General features: G+C 33.0%; 1 protein-coding gene across 10 annotated transcripts in view; it reads right to left on the bottom strand.

Moving 5' to 3' along the window:
• Window positions 1–13,296, bottom strand: part of LOC144963376 (transcription factor RFX3-like) — a 29,919-nt gene extending 16,623 nt beyond the window's left edge. Inside the window, exons 1-8 of one of the 10 annotated variants that reach the window (XM_078897341.1) lie at window positions 13,197–13,277; window positions 11,701–11,788; window positions 11,297–11,326; window positions 8,350–8,464; window positions 6,905–7,001; window positions 3,758–3,836; window positions 3,402–3,557; window positions 1,435–1,479 (exon numbers count right to left, since the gene is read on the bottom strand). In XM_078897341.1, the coding sequence (XP_078753467.1) occupies window positions 1,435–1,479; window positions 3,402–3,557; window positions 3,758–3,836; window positions 6,905–7,001; window positions 8,350–8,464; window positions 11,297–11,326; window positions 11,701–11,757 (579 nt within the window). In that variant the 5' untranslated portion in view covers window positions 11,758–11,788; window positions 13,197–13,277. Of the gene's footprint in view, window positions 1–1,434; window positions 1,480–3,401; window positions 3,558–3,757; window positions 3,837–4,083; window positions 4,221–6,859; window positions 7,002–8,349; window positions 8,465–11,296; window positions 11,327–11,700; window positions 11,789–13,196 lie in introns of those variants that run through there. The other 9 variants (XM_078897339.1, XM_078897344.1, XM_078897346.1 and 6 more) reach the window with 9 other exon arrangements.
• Window positions 13,297–15,675: the final 2,379 nt, after the last annotated feature.

The raw sequence follows: 15,675 nt of genomic DNA on the forward strand, positions 1-15,675 counted from the left end.
GTTCAATTTTGTTGTTATATCTGTCTTCTCACAGTAAAACAATATCATCACTGATTATCTCTTAAATTTTGATTTTAGAAATCAGAATCTGCATGTGAAAAACTCAAAATTATCCTTTATGATCTCTTCATTGAAAAGAAAAGATCATTTTATGGTTTAATATTGATAAGGAACAAAAACTTTATCAGGAAAAAAAACAATCCCCTGCATATTGTGTATTACTGTATTAATTAATAAGAGAATAGACAAAACATGTATACATCAAACAGTAACGACACCATAAACACAAAACAGAAAAGAACATATGTGCAAATGCAATGTGGTATTATGCAAAGGACGTTTACAGTATTAATATTAGTGAGAGAAATACAAATTATCACATCATGTGCTGTCCAAAATGAAACTAATATAATAATATGTATTTCAAATTAGACATAGAAAAAAAGAAAAAAAAAAGCGAAGGAAAGGAAGGCTCCTTCACACTTTCAGGTGGTTTATCAATAAAAATTTCTTAGGAGAGGAGTAAAACAAAAAAAAAAAAGTGACTATGGCTGCATTTGGAAACTATTAGTTTAATCTCTGCCTAAACACACCTCCCTGTGACCGACAACCATGCTTGAAAAGGTGAACACATTGAAAACACTGATAGCAGATAGCACCAACGTTCTTCTTTACTAATGCAACAGTAGTAAAAAAAAAAAAAAGATTAATTCTGATTTCATCTCCAGGACTTTGCTCAATAAACCATGTTCTCGTGAATCAAGTCTAAAAATAATATGCTTATTTATACCACTTAAAACTTATCATTTCTGAATAACACTATAGACCATTGTCATATCCAATGAACAAGACCCGAGTTGAGTTGCACACAGTTTTAAGTTTTCTTACCAACCGATGTTACTCAACACAACAAAATCATGACATCTTGGGTGACTTCACAGAAATAATTACACATCACAACAAATAGGGGGCAAGGCGTTGGAGAAGAATAGAAGGGGAGGGGGGGGGGGGTTATGTTTTCTCTATTTTTTTTCAATTTTGACATTGGTCAAATGAAACTTTTAAAAATAATTGATAGCCTCCAGCTTGATTTATTGAGCAGAGTCTTCATGGAAACCACGTGGGGAAAACCTCAACAACTCAAAACAAAATCAAATGATGCTGGAAATCATCTTTGAAAACAAATAAATTTATAATAACTTTTAAATCAGGTTGACTCTGGTGAGACAGAGAATTAAAAAACAGGTTTAGTCAAAATGATTTTAACGTTGAGAAATATATTTTTTAAATAAAAAATTATTTAGCAAATTGCTAAAAACAAAGACAAGATTAGAGAGATTTAAAGTCATACAGATCAAGAAAGAGAGGGACAATAAACGGGATAAAACAGCCAATATGACCAACCACACTTTGGGGGGTGTGAAGGAGCCTTACCTCTTTTGTGTGCAAATTGCTCAGCTCTGCCAGGGGTAGGTGGTTCTTGAAACAGAAGAGAAACCAAAGGGGAAAACAGTTGTGGACGAATCAAGATTATAATTTCAGAGGTAGGTATATGGGGTGAGGGGGGTTGACACCACTTGATCTTAGGACAAGACTTGCTTTATGAATGGTGAAAATCAATCTCTCTTTTAAACTCAAACAGGATTATAAAGCCCAAAATTTAGTGAATAAAAAACGATCCACAGCACCATTCAAATGTAGCTGATTTCAAGTTGAGTCGACAAGAAAATTATCTCCATCAATTCCAAAACTTATTCATCACCAGTTTATTGCTCAATTATTCATCTTATTTAACAGAAATTTAGAAGTCTAACAACCCCCCCCCCCCCAATTATTAAAAAACAAAACAAAAGACAAACAAACAAAATACAGATCTCTATTCTGACCAAAGCAAGTTGCATCCTATGATAAGAGAAAATCAGAGAAGAAAAGAATTCAAAACTAAGTCCTTCTGTCTACTCATCGTCACACTACACTGAAAAGATCTTAGATAATTGAAAATTACTAGTAGTAGTAGTAGTAGTAGCAAAATTAACATTAAACATGAAATGGTGGATTGATGAGGATTTTTAAGCACATCTAGATCTGAAAAAAAGTTAGTAGACAAGAATAACGTGTTCTTTCCCTTTAAAATAATATCTAGGGAGTGCATAGTGCCAACACTTCAAAACATGAAACAAAATCATCAACTGAAAATTAACTTTAGAGTTTAAAAAAAAAAAAAAGATTCCTCTCAGAAATGATCTATAGCAGCAAATCCTTTCTTTTGAAAATCATGATCCCTTATTTGAAAAAATAACAACAAAAAACAAAAGTAGATGACTGTCAAGTATCAAGGCAGTTATTAAAAGTATACAAGAATTTATACTTCATTAAGTAATTGAAAAGCATTAAAGACTGGAAGAGACAATGAAGAGATGGTGTTGAACCTTATCAAATTTGTAAGATACTGAAAACAGACTTTCGCCAAAATAGTCATGAATTCCAAACTACATTTAATTTCAATTTTGTGAGATTAGGTTAAAAGTCAAATAGAACTACTGTCTGAGCGAGTCAGTAAATTACATTGATCAAATACCAATATTGAAATTGTTTTAGACTTTTCAAATTATTTCACTCAACTTTAGAACTTTTTTTGGCTCATAATCAAACTCGTTTATTTCACTGAACTCTTATTACTTATAAATTGATTGGAATGGTCTTGCATAGGTCTGTTGTAATGATGTTTACATTTCCGAGTAAATGAAAATGAAAACAAAATTTATCTTTATTTTTGGTAATGTGATCGAACTAAGGTGTTATGCCTGATGAAACTAATGTAGACACAAATGTCAAACAAAGTAATAGTCTTCTTACTCGTAGTATGAATCAAAAAGTGATAAGAATGAAAGCGGATAGGGAGCAAATCAGGCAAAAAATGAAAGGGGTTGTTAGGAACAATACAGCCAGACCTGCCACAGGCAACTCATAAAAACTCTATTATTTTTTATTAATTTTTTCTTTCTTTTTTTTTTTGGGGGGGGGGGGGGGGGGGGGGGGAAGAAAGGGTTAACTGATCCAAAAAGCAGTATTTTCTAAAAACACATTTATATGATTTGTCACTATAAAACGCTTTAGAATTGATGCACTTCATTTTTGTCACATATTTATATCTTACATAAATATAAACAAATTTCCACTAAAAATCTGGAATTGGGAAGGAAATCCAAATTGACCAAATTTGGCTTTAAAAGGGTATATCTGTACTTATCAAAAACATGTAAGTGGCAGGTCTGTACAAATTATTAAGAGTATTAAAAAATTTGATAAGGCTCAGCACCCTCAAAGTCTCGATATAGTTGTTTTATGAACTTGCCAGTACCATTACAGACAGTCAAGTGTTTACACAGCCATCTTCTTACCGTTACAGGAGAGGCCCTGGTTGTGTGTGTAAGTGGCGCCCCATCCCCATCTACTGTACCACTCTGTATAAGAAATGTGCCCCCACCAGGCTGCTGGATTATCTGACCTTGAAGAGCTTGAACTGAAGAACCAACAGGCATTAAACCTTGAGCCACCTGGGACAAAGAAATGACAATGTTTTGTAAATTATTGGAAAATGAACAAATTAAAAAAAAAAAAAAAGAAAGAAAGAAACAAAGTTTTCATGGAATAAATTTATTGAATTCTGACAGATGGGAACAAAAAAAAAAAATTTTAACAAAAAAAAAAAAAAAGGAAAAGGGATAACCGATCATGAAAATTCAAACCAACTCACCTGAGCTCCTTGTTGTGTTTGATAGTATGCTCCAGAGACATTTGTATACATTGTACCTTGACCATAATCATAGTTTTGCCTACAAAAATTCAAGAATAATGGTAAGTGAATAAATTTTTAAAAAAATAAAATATAAATACGGAATGAATGTCAGCCCAATTTCATTAAATAGAATAAAAAGATAAACAACTAAATCCAACTTGGCACGGATATATAAAACTGATTGGATTTGTGCGATTGGTTAAAAAATCTTATGTTGAATAGAAGGAAGTAGCATTCAAGACTCTAAAAACTAGCTTAAATATCTCAAGGCATTATGTGAATACTTTGCTGAGGATGTTAACAGGTTTTAATATGGGGCCAAAGTTTGACAAACCGAATGGTAAATCAAGGCACAAAATATAGTGCAAGTTAGCGAACAGTAAAACAATATTGATATCAACAATGGTGATAATTGATTTCTGTTATAAAAACAATTTGTAGTTGTAGCTTTAATCCGATTCTGAATGTGACAATAATTGTGATGACAATAGGTGCTACTGATGATTTTTATTTTCAAAAGTATTGAACACATATCAGCAAACTTTGACCCCAGATTTAATGACCAATAGGAATACTGTCCCTTCACATCTAAAAATACCACCTGATTTCTTAATAATAAATGATTAATATTCTTAAGTGGAAAACTAGTTCCAAATACATAACAATGAACAGAATCAGCATTTGTGAAGATTAAAATATTTTAACAGGAAAAGTGAATTGTGATAAATACAACCAATCTATTCGATTTCAATTTAATATAAAACAAATTAGGTTATAGAGAATGCGTTTGCCCCACAGCAAGACAATAGAAATGAATCTGAATAAAACTCACCAAAAATAAAATAAGTATTAAGTATAAATAAAATTCAAGTTTGGATAAGAGTTCAAAATAAGGAGGCTCTTGGCAAAAAAAACCCAAAACAAACAATAATGCAGTTCTTAATTGAGTGAACAGATCTCTTAATTTTTCTTATGGACAACTTATAAAAACGTATAGATAGTATGCGCTTGGCTAAGAAGCTCATAACATTGCCATCCGAAAGTATAACTGACCAACACACAAAACTGTGTGTATCCATGAACGTTTATAGTCCGGTTAAAACAGTTCAGTGAGCATTACTCATAAACGTGGATGGCAAAAAACAATAACAAAGACCTGAGTTACGTCATCTTCGAACTATCTATACTGCTTTTTTGAGTAGTATTCACAATACGTGTATGCATATTTTATCACATAACAAATCTTCTTGTAACTGCATCACGCACCATGTAAAAATTTGATTTGTCTTAAAACCTGTTCTCAATGTTGACAATAATCACAGTTTAACTTATTCTTCTAATAGTGTCAAAAACACATGTCATAAATGTCATTAGATAAGCCTCTGAGACACAACTAAATAATCTGCTTTAATAAAATATTAATAGGCTATAGATATTCAAACAAAAATCAAAATAAAAGCGAATTTATATTTAAAATATAAAAATGAATCTGAGTGAAAAACGCATTCCCTCTGTACTCACCACACTGTACCCCAATAATCATTTATTTGCTACAAATTAACAATTTGTCTTTAAATGATTTAAATATCATTCAAGAGAGATATTAATTATATAATTAAATAATAAAAACAATGGCAAACGCTTGGACCACATCACTACATGAGAAACTTGTCAATGTATTGGCATGCAGACAAATATGACAATTCAACAGAATACTTATTTGGAATTGAATACATTTAGGTATGTAAAAATGTTTTTTATTCATTTATTTGTTATTGTAGACACATTTTTTTAATATATAAAAAAAAAAAAAATTATTGGCCCTTGCTCAGGCTGAGGTGAGTTTAGTACCTTAGAAGAAATTCTATATCTAGTAGAAAATAAATTCCTTCGCTTAACTTCAAGGGAGGAAAAAAGAGGAAGAGAGAGTCTGTCAGAAGAAGTGTAAAATACTGAGTTTGTCTTCGGTATTATACCCCCTATCCAGAAACAGGAAGTATAACAGGTGAATACACCATACAGAATTGCCCAACCTTCTCTGCCCTTAGGAGAAAATACTGGCCACCACCGACTGCCCCAATCAGCCTGGGGAATAAGCTCCATGGGAGCCTGGAGGATCTCCAGAGGACAGCAGCATATCTGGTAGAGAGTAGACCCCATCTGAGCAATCGCAAAGAAGAAGATATACCCTAAAAAATTTTTAACACTTAGTGTGATTGCGCTGCTTACAATGTTTAACCACCCTAAATACCCTCCCCCCAAAAAATCCCCACCTTCTGCGAACATCAAGTTTATTAAGAATAAAGACCTTCTATAATTATATAGCATAAATTGTGATATTATGATTTTAAAAATAAAAAATTAATTAGGATTTTCATTTTCTTTTTAATTCACATCCCCTGAGCTTAAATTTTAGAAGGATTGAAGTCATTACAAAATTACACAAATTTTTATATCAGATTCATGAGATGTAGCTATTGTTATCTCAAGTATTTTAAGAACATTGTAAGACCTATGAAGAAGTTTTGGAGGAGGAGAATAAGAAAAATGAGAAGAAGGAAGAAAGAAGCAAAGAAAAAGAAGAAACAAATAAAGTAAAAGAAAACAAAAAAAAAAAAAGAAAGGAGAGAACAAAGAAAGAAAAAGAATGAAAATTATTTACGAATAAAATGGTCTATGGTAAAATTTAGATTGATAATACAAGATTGTGTCAGTTGATCATGTTAAGAGTAACCTCAAGAATCAGCAATGGCCTCATTTATTGTAATGGTCAGTTCACATCTAGTAATTTCTTCCATGAGAAGAAGGTGAAAGAATAAAACAAAAACTGGAAAACATATGAAGTGAAGAACACACACGAAAAAAAATGAAAACAAAAAAGAATTTTAAAAAAAACAACAAAAAAAAAACAACAGTTTTTGACACAAACAAACAACCAAAACAACAGCAATGCCAAACTTTCGTGGTGGTGAAGAGACAAGCAAACCAGTGCACCAAAGACTTTTTTGCTCGTCACAGCATCACCCCAGTCAATCTGAAGCCTACTACTGTGGTCCGTACATTTGCCCATTAGCGTAGATGCCAGGGTCATTGCCCTCTACGTACTGTAGGTGTGTTGGATACACTGCCTGACCAGCTTGTTGAATGGTGATAGTCTCTCCTTGGCCTTGATCCCCAACAGCGGCTTGGTCTACGGATGAAGCTGAAGATGTTTAAAAATTGATAAATTAAGAATTCTAGTCTTTGTATCCTGTAAAACATAAAAGACAACTTTTATAGATTGACAGAAACTGCAAATATTTAGAGACACTTAAAGACGATAGAAACTTTTTTAAAACACAAACTCTTATACTTTTATCAATGTTGGTGAAATTTAACATGTCTTAAGGACAGGGGAAAAGAATGACTCTGCAGTGGCATTTGGATGGACTCCAGAGAGAAAGAGAGTGAAAGGAAGGCCTAAAATAACATGGCACAGGATAGTGGAAAAGGAGAGGAAAAAAGTGGGCCAGGACTGTTAGTCAAGGACTGGGTGAAATGGAAAGAAAAAGTCCAGGCCTTATGAGTCTCCTGGTGCTAAGACTAAGATTTAAGTTAGGTAATGGCAATGTGAAGTTTGCCCCCATCCCCCAATCTTGACTGAATAATAATAAAAATAAAAAACGGATATTGTTAAAATAAAAGGAACACAAAAGAAAGAACCCCGACAAGTAGTGTTCTAAATAAGACAAAAGAACCATTGATTGACAATCGTCAGAGAATTCTGACAATACAGTTTTTTAACTCTGAACTACCAAGCCAAGGAAAATAACTTAAGAATAACTGACCTTATTTCACAAGATTATTTACTGTGTCGGTACCATTGATGAAACCTTAATTAAAAAGATATCTTCAAATTTTCAAATAAAGAAACAAATTCCCATTAATTTGATATATGACATGCGTGTTTGCGACAAGCAAAACATTGGGAAAAATATTAAGATTGTTCAAAGAATACATAAAAATACCAATTTTGAATGTGCTTGACTACTTAAAAAAAAAAAAAATCAAATGCCATCTTTCAAGTTTCAGGTGGATTTGAGTAAAAAATTTGTTTCACTTCAAAAAATCATAGTTCAGCTTGAAATCGTAGTTGTTAGTAGAGTATTATGCACTTAGTCCCAGTTACTCTTAATTACTTTCCTTTTGTTTCACTATTGATTCAAGTTATACTTATTACTTTCCTTTTGTTTCACCATTCCAGATATGATGGTCATTGGTTTATAGTAAAGTTTGTTTGAACCAAATACCGACTTCGTGGTTATTTAGTTAGAAACAGTAAACAGCCACTTTCACTACTCCTCTACATCTGAGATACTGGCTAAAAACCATCAGAGGTGTTCTTCTTCCTTAAAAGAGCCTCAAAACACTGAACTTGTTCCATAGCCTTAGCGGGCGCATTGAGAAGCACAACGTTGGATTTTAATGGGCGAATTCAGGTGCATTTTAGAAGCAATGGGATAATATCAAAAGATTCTTTAAAATCTAAAAGAATAAACAAAATAACTTACTTGTAACAATGAACTGCTGGCCACTGTGAGCCTGTGCTGGCTGAATGATAGTAGTCTTTTGACCTTGCACCGATGATTGGGATGAAGCAGTCGACGTCTTCACCATTGTGCCATTCTGGTGTTGAAATTTTAATTGTTGAAAATATTTTTTTTTATCAATAAAACTAAAAACATATTTTTTTAAAAAAAGGATATGATTATGAGCCAAAGAAAGGCAAATTTCTATCACTGATGACACCGAAACAAATTTCTCATTCAACAGCAAAATTATTGATTTGTAAGCTTAACATTAAAACTTTGGTCCACCTAAGATGATTTTACAATTTGAAAGGCATATCAGAGAATAAAAATTTACAGAAAAAAAGCTGCACAAATGCCACTTGTTGACAATTGAATTAAAGGTATCACCAACTAATGCTTTTAAATTGTCTTATAAATATATATATATATTTGTAACTGATTTGTTAGTATGATATTCAATATAATTTTTCCAAAATCGAGAATACATTTGCATGTGTTATTTGAAGATATTTAAATGAATAAAAACGTGTTCTGAATAAATAACAATACCAATCTTCATGTAACTATAAGATCGGCATTGAAACGTCAAGAATTAATTGATAACATTTTTGAGATAATATTACTGCTGGGAAAATGTGTTTGCTATGGCCCATAGGCGAATGCTCTTTTAGATTAGTTGAGCAAAGACTATCTTAAACCTTGTTACTTAAAGACAAACCTTGTTTGACAAAGTACAAAATGAGAAAAATATTAAACAATTCTTTACTAACATTCTCTGACCGTACTCAGGTGTAAAATGAGTACCTGGCCGTTAACAGTATTGTCTGTCTGAAAAAATTGTAATATCGCCTAACAGGTGTCATGTCTCATTCTACATGTTGCGTGTTTCTGTTGATCAGGGACCCTTTGTAAAGTGCTTTGAGCATGTTTAGTGGATATTGCGCTATAGAAAAGCTTAAAGTTTTTATTTTGTTTTATCTTTTACTAGCCTGGCCTTACTCTGCAAGCTTTGAACTGGCTCTTTCGCACTAAGAACAATGACTTCTTAGTTCTAAGATTACACCCAATCAAGATCCAACTTACCATCATTACCCACAAAAGAAAACCCTCTATATGAAGAACGAATAATAATAATCTATACATACAAAGGAGCTAAGATCATGTGACTGCAAAGCAAAAATGTTTAAGGATGTCTCTTATTGATGATCTATCATGATGACATTGCTTGCAATAATAATAATAATAATAATAATAATAATAATAATAATAATAATAATAATAATAATAATAATAGTGAGTGAAGTTAGTACTTTATTAGTAACTGAAAAAAAAAAAAACAACCTGAAAAATATTGTAATAATATGCCACAGAAGTGACTGATAACTTAATTTTTAAAATAATTAATTAAAAATCAAAAACTAGCGGTTACAATCCAAATAACTAAACATTCTCAAATGTTAAATACACAGTACAGGCATATAACTTTTATATCTGACAAAAAAAATTGATACATTTTCTCATATACAGAGGTGTCAAACAGAAGTTATAAAGTTCAGTAATTTCTCCTTAAGCGATATATATCGTGAAATAAAAAAACCCCCAAAAATTTCTAGTAACAGCATGAAATAGACATAATATTGCCTGCCTTATTGTTAATAATCCCAAATTTGCCTTAATTCCAAAGTCCCCCCCCCCCCTCCCCCTCCCTGCCTACAAAAAATCCCAAATGTATTCATACATTCGATCTCTTTTCTCTAAAATCTATAGATTGACAAGGGTAAACAATGTATGCCATCATTCCTAAATTTTACAAATATTAATGATTATTAATTTCAGCCCCCTCCCCCCCTTTCTTCAAACCCACAAATCAGAAATCAGAACATTACATTTTTTTAATATGGTATTTATTATTATTGTGGTCGGACAAGGAGAATCTGGATATCTATTTTTAAAAATTATAAAAATCAACGTAATCATCCAATGGGGATTCAACTCTTTAAAGTAGTCCTAAAAAATAAAGATAGAAGTAACCTAAGCATCACTAACAGTTAAATATCGATAAGTGAGCTGTACGGACCTGGTTTCTTGATTTTAAAAAATATTTTAAAAACTTTCAAACTGTTCCTGTGCTCTGGGTTAGTAGATATTTCAAATTCAGTTAGTAGTGTAAAATAGAAACATATGAAAATGTGCCATTTGATTTGCAACAGACCGCTGAGTAACTTAGCTGCACACTCATAACCATGAAAAACAAATGTAGAAATCAACAAGATTTTTTTCTTCACTGTAATTAATAATATTAAATGGCATACTTAATGCCACCTTAGGGTCAAGTCAATAAAAACTTCAATTCTTAAAAAATTGTATGATTTTTCTTCAATTCTGAAAGAATTTGTTTTTGAAAATGTCCTCAATAAAAACATATTCATATTAAAAATAATTTGACTGAGATGTGAGCCGATAAAATTTGATACCCTGTCTATTTCAGGGATTGTCTTTTGGAGGAAAACCTAAAGGTTTTACATTTCTCCTCATTCTGATTTAAAGTATATCTCTAAAAACTCAAGCAAAGCTATTCTCTATTATTGAGATTGTATGACTGATTTCTTAGAGGAAATCCTTATCCTTGCGGACTAAGTTTTCCATCCTCTTTTAAATCACAAAATGACCTGGACAGTAAATCAGAATTGATAATATGTGGAATGTTTCTAAAATTCTTGTAACGCGATACCAAAGAAAAGAAAAAAAATAATTAAACAATAAAAATATAAAGCATTTTGTACACACTGTAAATAAAGCAAGAGAAGACAAATAGATAAATTGTTAATGGAACAAGTGGAAAAAAATTAAAACTACTTTGAAAAGTAAGATCACATGTGAAAGTGTTTGTAAATATCACTTTCAATTAAGGTCGCAGTTCACTCACCCCTTCAGCAGTAAGGTCTAACCCATAGGTCTGTCAAGTAAAGTTTTTTTTTTTATGTTAAATTTTCTTGTATTCAAAATAAAATAACAGAAAAAAAAAGTTTTAATAAAAAAAGTAAAAAATGATTGCAAATTCTAAAACATGAGCATTCCTTGACAGACTTCAGGAGCATTATCATCCGGGCTCATCCATTTTTGGATTAAAAAAAAATAAATGAGAATGAACCAGAACTGAGAAGCTAATTATTATCAACACTTCAACATGTTGTAAATCAAACTAATTAGCAAAGAATATCATAAAGATTATACATTTCATTCATCGATGTACGAATTTTATGAGCATGCAAAGGCCCTTAACTAAGCAGTGCCACATATTTCTAAGGAAAATCAGGAAACAAAATTTACCTGCACTGCTGTGGGATTCATGACCTGTAGGTCTGTAACATATGTCTGTGTTGCCATTCCTTAGTATGGATGGCGATCACGAAACAACCTAAAAGAAGAGTCAAATTTCATCAATCAGCAACATAATAAAGCAGTTAAACAACACAATCAAATGTATGTGTTCACATTTTCATTAAGACGATGAACACATCTTTCACACGACACATCAGTATGGTATGATACTATAAATATGGATTTATTGATAGATTTCACAACAAATATTGTAATCTATTTTTTTGAGAGCTGATCCAGTGCTTTCCACTTTGATACTCATAATCTGTGACCAGGTCAGCCAATTGAAGGGAAACCGCGAGACAACTTTTCTTTAATTCTAAATGGTTTTGTTTCAGGAAAACAAATGAGTTCTTTCGAAATATCCATGAAAATAAACAAAAGCAGATGTATGCTAAGAAGAGACTATTTACCAATGGTTAACTCTTGTTCTGGTACGTGCCAGAAAATTGGGTATAGTATAAGTATAAGGGATTAAAATTCAATAATGATATCATATGCTTGTTATAACCAATGTCAACAGTTAGAGTTAACAAGATCAAAAATTAGTAAGGACAAAACAAAAAGAAAGTGAGGGACTGTTCTAAAGAATCCTATAACTATGAGTATGAGGTAATATGAGGATGATGATGGCCATAGCTGGGACGAATGAATCTAAAAGTATTTTAACTGCTTAACCAGGCTTAGTTCATAAATCATAAATTGATGTCGTCTGATCTTATTGTGATTAGATGTGTTTTGAGCAAGTGAGGGAGCAAGTAAATGCCTGTTTGTTTGTGGTTGATCTACTTGGGATTCTTTTTTCTTCAAAAAAGTATTTCAATTTCACAACTTTCATTGTAAAGTAAAGTTTGCATTTCCCGTTTTATCAATTTTCACATATCATTTTCTATCTCTGTTGAAAGTATTCCCCAACCTAATTAGTTGACCCAGATGCATTACATTCACGCACTGATAAATGAGGGTGGTTTCTATCTGGGTGTTGACAATGGTAGGAGGAGGGAACATTGAAGCGACACTTCGTTGTCAACTTCAACACGGTTGTTAAGCATTCCAAACAAATGGCGTGACCCACATCCACCGACTCTTAGGACGCGTATGGCAAGAAGTTAAATGAACAATAAGCGGATAAAACGAGTAATCTTTAATGAAATAGACCAGATATTAAGAGCCACATTGTCATCCATCTGCCTTTCAAAAATATTCTCCCTCCCTTTTCGGAAAGGGGGAGATATATTCAAACCCGTATTCGCACACTAACTGGTGTTGTTTGAAAAGACCATCGGCCATTTTCAAACCGACATTTTTTTGATAAGCGATCAAGATAACTTCGATTTACAAGATAGATGGAGCATATTATAGTTGACTAAAGACATTTTCAAGACCATAATCTAAAATAATAACAAGTCATGCAACATTACAGTAAATAAAAACACAATAATCACCTTTTTAGTTGTTGATGGGAAACAGTCGTCACAGATACGGTGTCTATGGCGTTTATTCCTACGGCAACTGTTGCCAGACTCATCGCGTCAGATAAGTCATATCACTCCACCGTCATCCGGGTACTTCTTAATTACACAAGTTACAAACTTTATTTACAATAGAGATAGTAATATTTTGACATGATTTAAATAAATTTCATATCATTACCTGAAGTAAATAATATACTAATGAGTAAAAGCAAAAGCAAACTTAAAATATATCCGAACTACTTCGTATTGCGAGGTGCGCGTTGACACGCGCAGCTAACCGCAACGTGCTCTAAGCAAGTTGCTATCAAGATGGCGGGCTCCTGGCAATAACTTGGCGTGCTTGACAACTAAGGCATGAGAGGAATCATGTCCAAACATTTGTCACCGTTTCCCTCCCCATTTCCAAATTACATGGCTTTATTCTTGTACAGTCTTATTTTTTAAGGCTATGGTCTCTCGCATATAAAACTTAAGGAAATTCCCTCAATAAAAGTTCATTTTTAAAAATAAACGATTAATTCAATCAGTACCTTACTGATACAGCGTCAACACTTCAACAAATAAGACAAGATAAACGAAACATTTATAATTGGATGGTATTTCGTCATGACTGTATCACAATCACAATGATTATGTCCTCCGAACATCTTTAACAGAAATGCGTTTTGATTAAATGGCAAGCAATTTTTTATAACTCAATTTGTCGAAGAGGTTGATATATGTTTACCATCCTACTCCATCCCATTTGTTTATTTGCACTAAATACATGTATGCACACGTGTGGTTAATAAACTATATCAAATACTCTAAGGCGTTCTACAATTTCCTAAACCAACAAAAACAAAAAAGAGGGGAAAGGTTTTTTTTTTTTTTCCAATACTTTCAAAACTGATTTCGGTTTTTCGCAGTGGTTGAAATAAGAGGAGTTTTTATTTTAAGTGCAATGAGCGCAATAATTAATAAGTGAACACAAATGCCTCCTGATTCAGTCCCTTGATCAATGACTCTTGCAATAATAACCTAAGTCAACTCATCCGGGACAGTTATATCTCATTCAAGTGGCTTATTGCCGTCTATGTAATGTTTATTCTGTGAATTTTATTCACTCGAAGAAATCACCAAAGCCCTTTCAATTTTTTTTTATATAAGTTGTAGGCTAAATTGCTCTTTATGTTGGACACGGTCGGTGACAAACGCATTCCCCTTCTTTTCATTTCTCATTTCCATCCAGTTGAACGATTCACTCGTGGAAGACAACCGTCTTTTGTAGAGGATTATACAAAATAACATTATTTAACATATTCCAAGGAACCAGTTACTGTGCAGCTTTGTATAGCTGGATAGCTCAGTGGCGAGTGCGTTCGTTCGCCGACCACCCCCCCCTCTCTCTCTCTCTCTCTCTCTCTCTCTCTCTCTTTCTTTCTTTCTTTCTCTCTCTTCCCCACTCTCTACTTCGCACTCTCTCACATAGATAAATCCTCTAAAACACTAGAGCATTTATATAGCGCAATAACACGAAACGTGCTCAAAGCGCTTTACAAGGGGTCCCTGACCAACAGCAACAGTACGTAAGCTAACATATGGAACGAGGCATAACGCATGTTAGGCGATATTGCATTTTTTCCCCTACAGAGACAATGCTGTTAACGTCTAGGTACTCATTTTACACCTGAGTACGGTGAGAGAATGTGAGTAATGAGCCTTTTCCAAGGACTCCACTATGCGGCGAGCGAGGATCGAACCTATGACCTTCCGATCCGAAAGCTAGTGTCATACCACAAGACCACATAGACACACACATCTCTCTCTCTCTCTCTCTCTCTCTCGCTCTCTCTCTCTCTCTCTCTCTCTCTCTCTCTCTCTCGTAACAATCGAACCCCGGTTTAGCCACCTGACACTGCGATATTTTTATCATCTGTTTTCATCTGGCACTTCTCCATACCCTTTACTTCTCATTAGCTTTGAACCATACAATTTATCGGATCTGCACATAATATATATCATGAAAGTGCTCAAGGAGCGGTAAATAGTATATTTAAACTTAAGTGTTACCTTGTTGTTGTTGTTGTTGTTGTTTTTTTTTAAATTTTAAATCTTCTAAAGCACTAGGCTAGTTCTTGCGAGTTGCGACACACACACACACACACACACACACATACACACACACATACAGAGAGAGAGAGAGAGAGAGAGAGAGAGAGAGAGAGAGAGAGAGAGAGAGAGAGAGAGAGAGGAATTCAGTCACGCAATGTTTACTTGCAATACGAAAATCACTGCAAATTCAAGTTAATTTTTTTCTCTCGACTGGATACACAATTACTGTTATCATCATTGCTTTTATTTCTTTCTAAAATAAATCTTTCTTCATAATATCCCCCCCTTTTTTTTTTTAAATCTTCTCTGTAAATATTAAAAGGGAGAAGACTCTGGATTATAAATCTAACAAACT

The sequence above is a fragment of the Berghia stephanieae genome, chromosome 1 (assembly GCF_034508935.2).
Source record: "Berghia stephanieae isolate SIO BIC M18660-M18661 chromosome 1, UCSD_Bste_1.3, whole genome shotgun sequence".
NCBI classification, from domain to species: domain Eukaryota; kingdom Metazoa; phylum Mollusca; class Gastropoda; order Nudibranchia; family Aeolidiidae; genus Berghia; species Berghia stephanieae.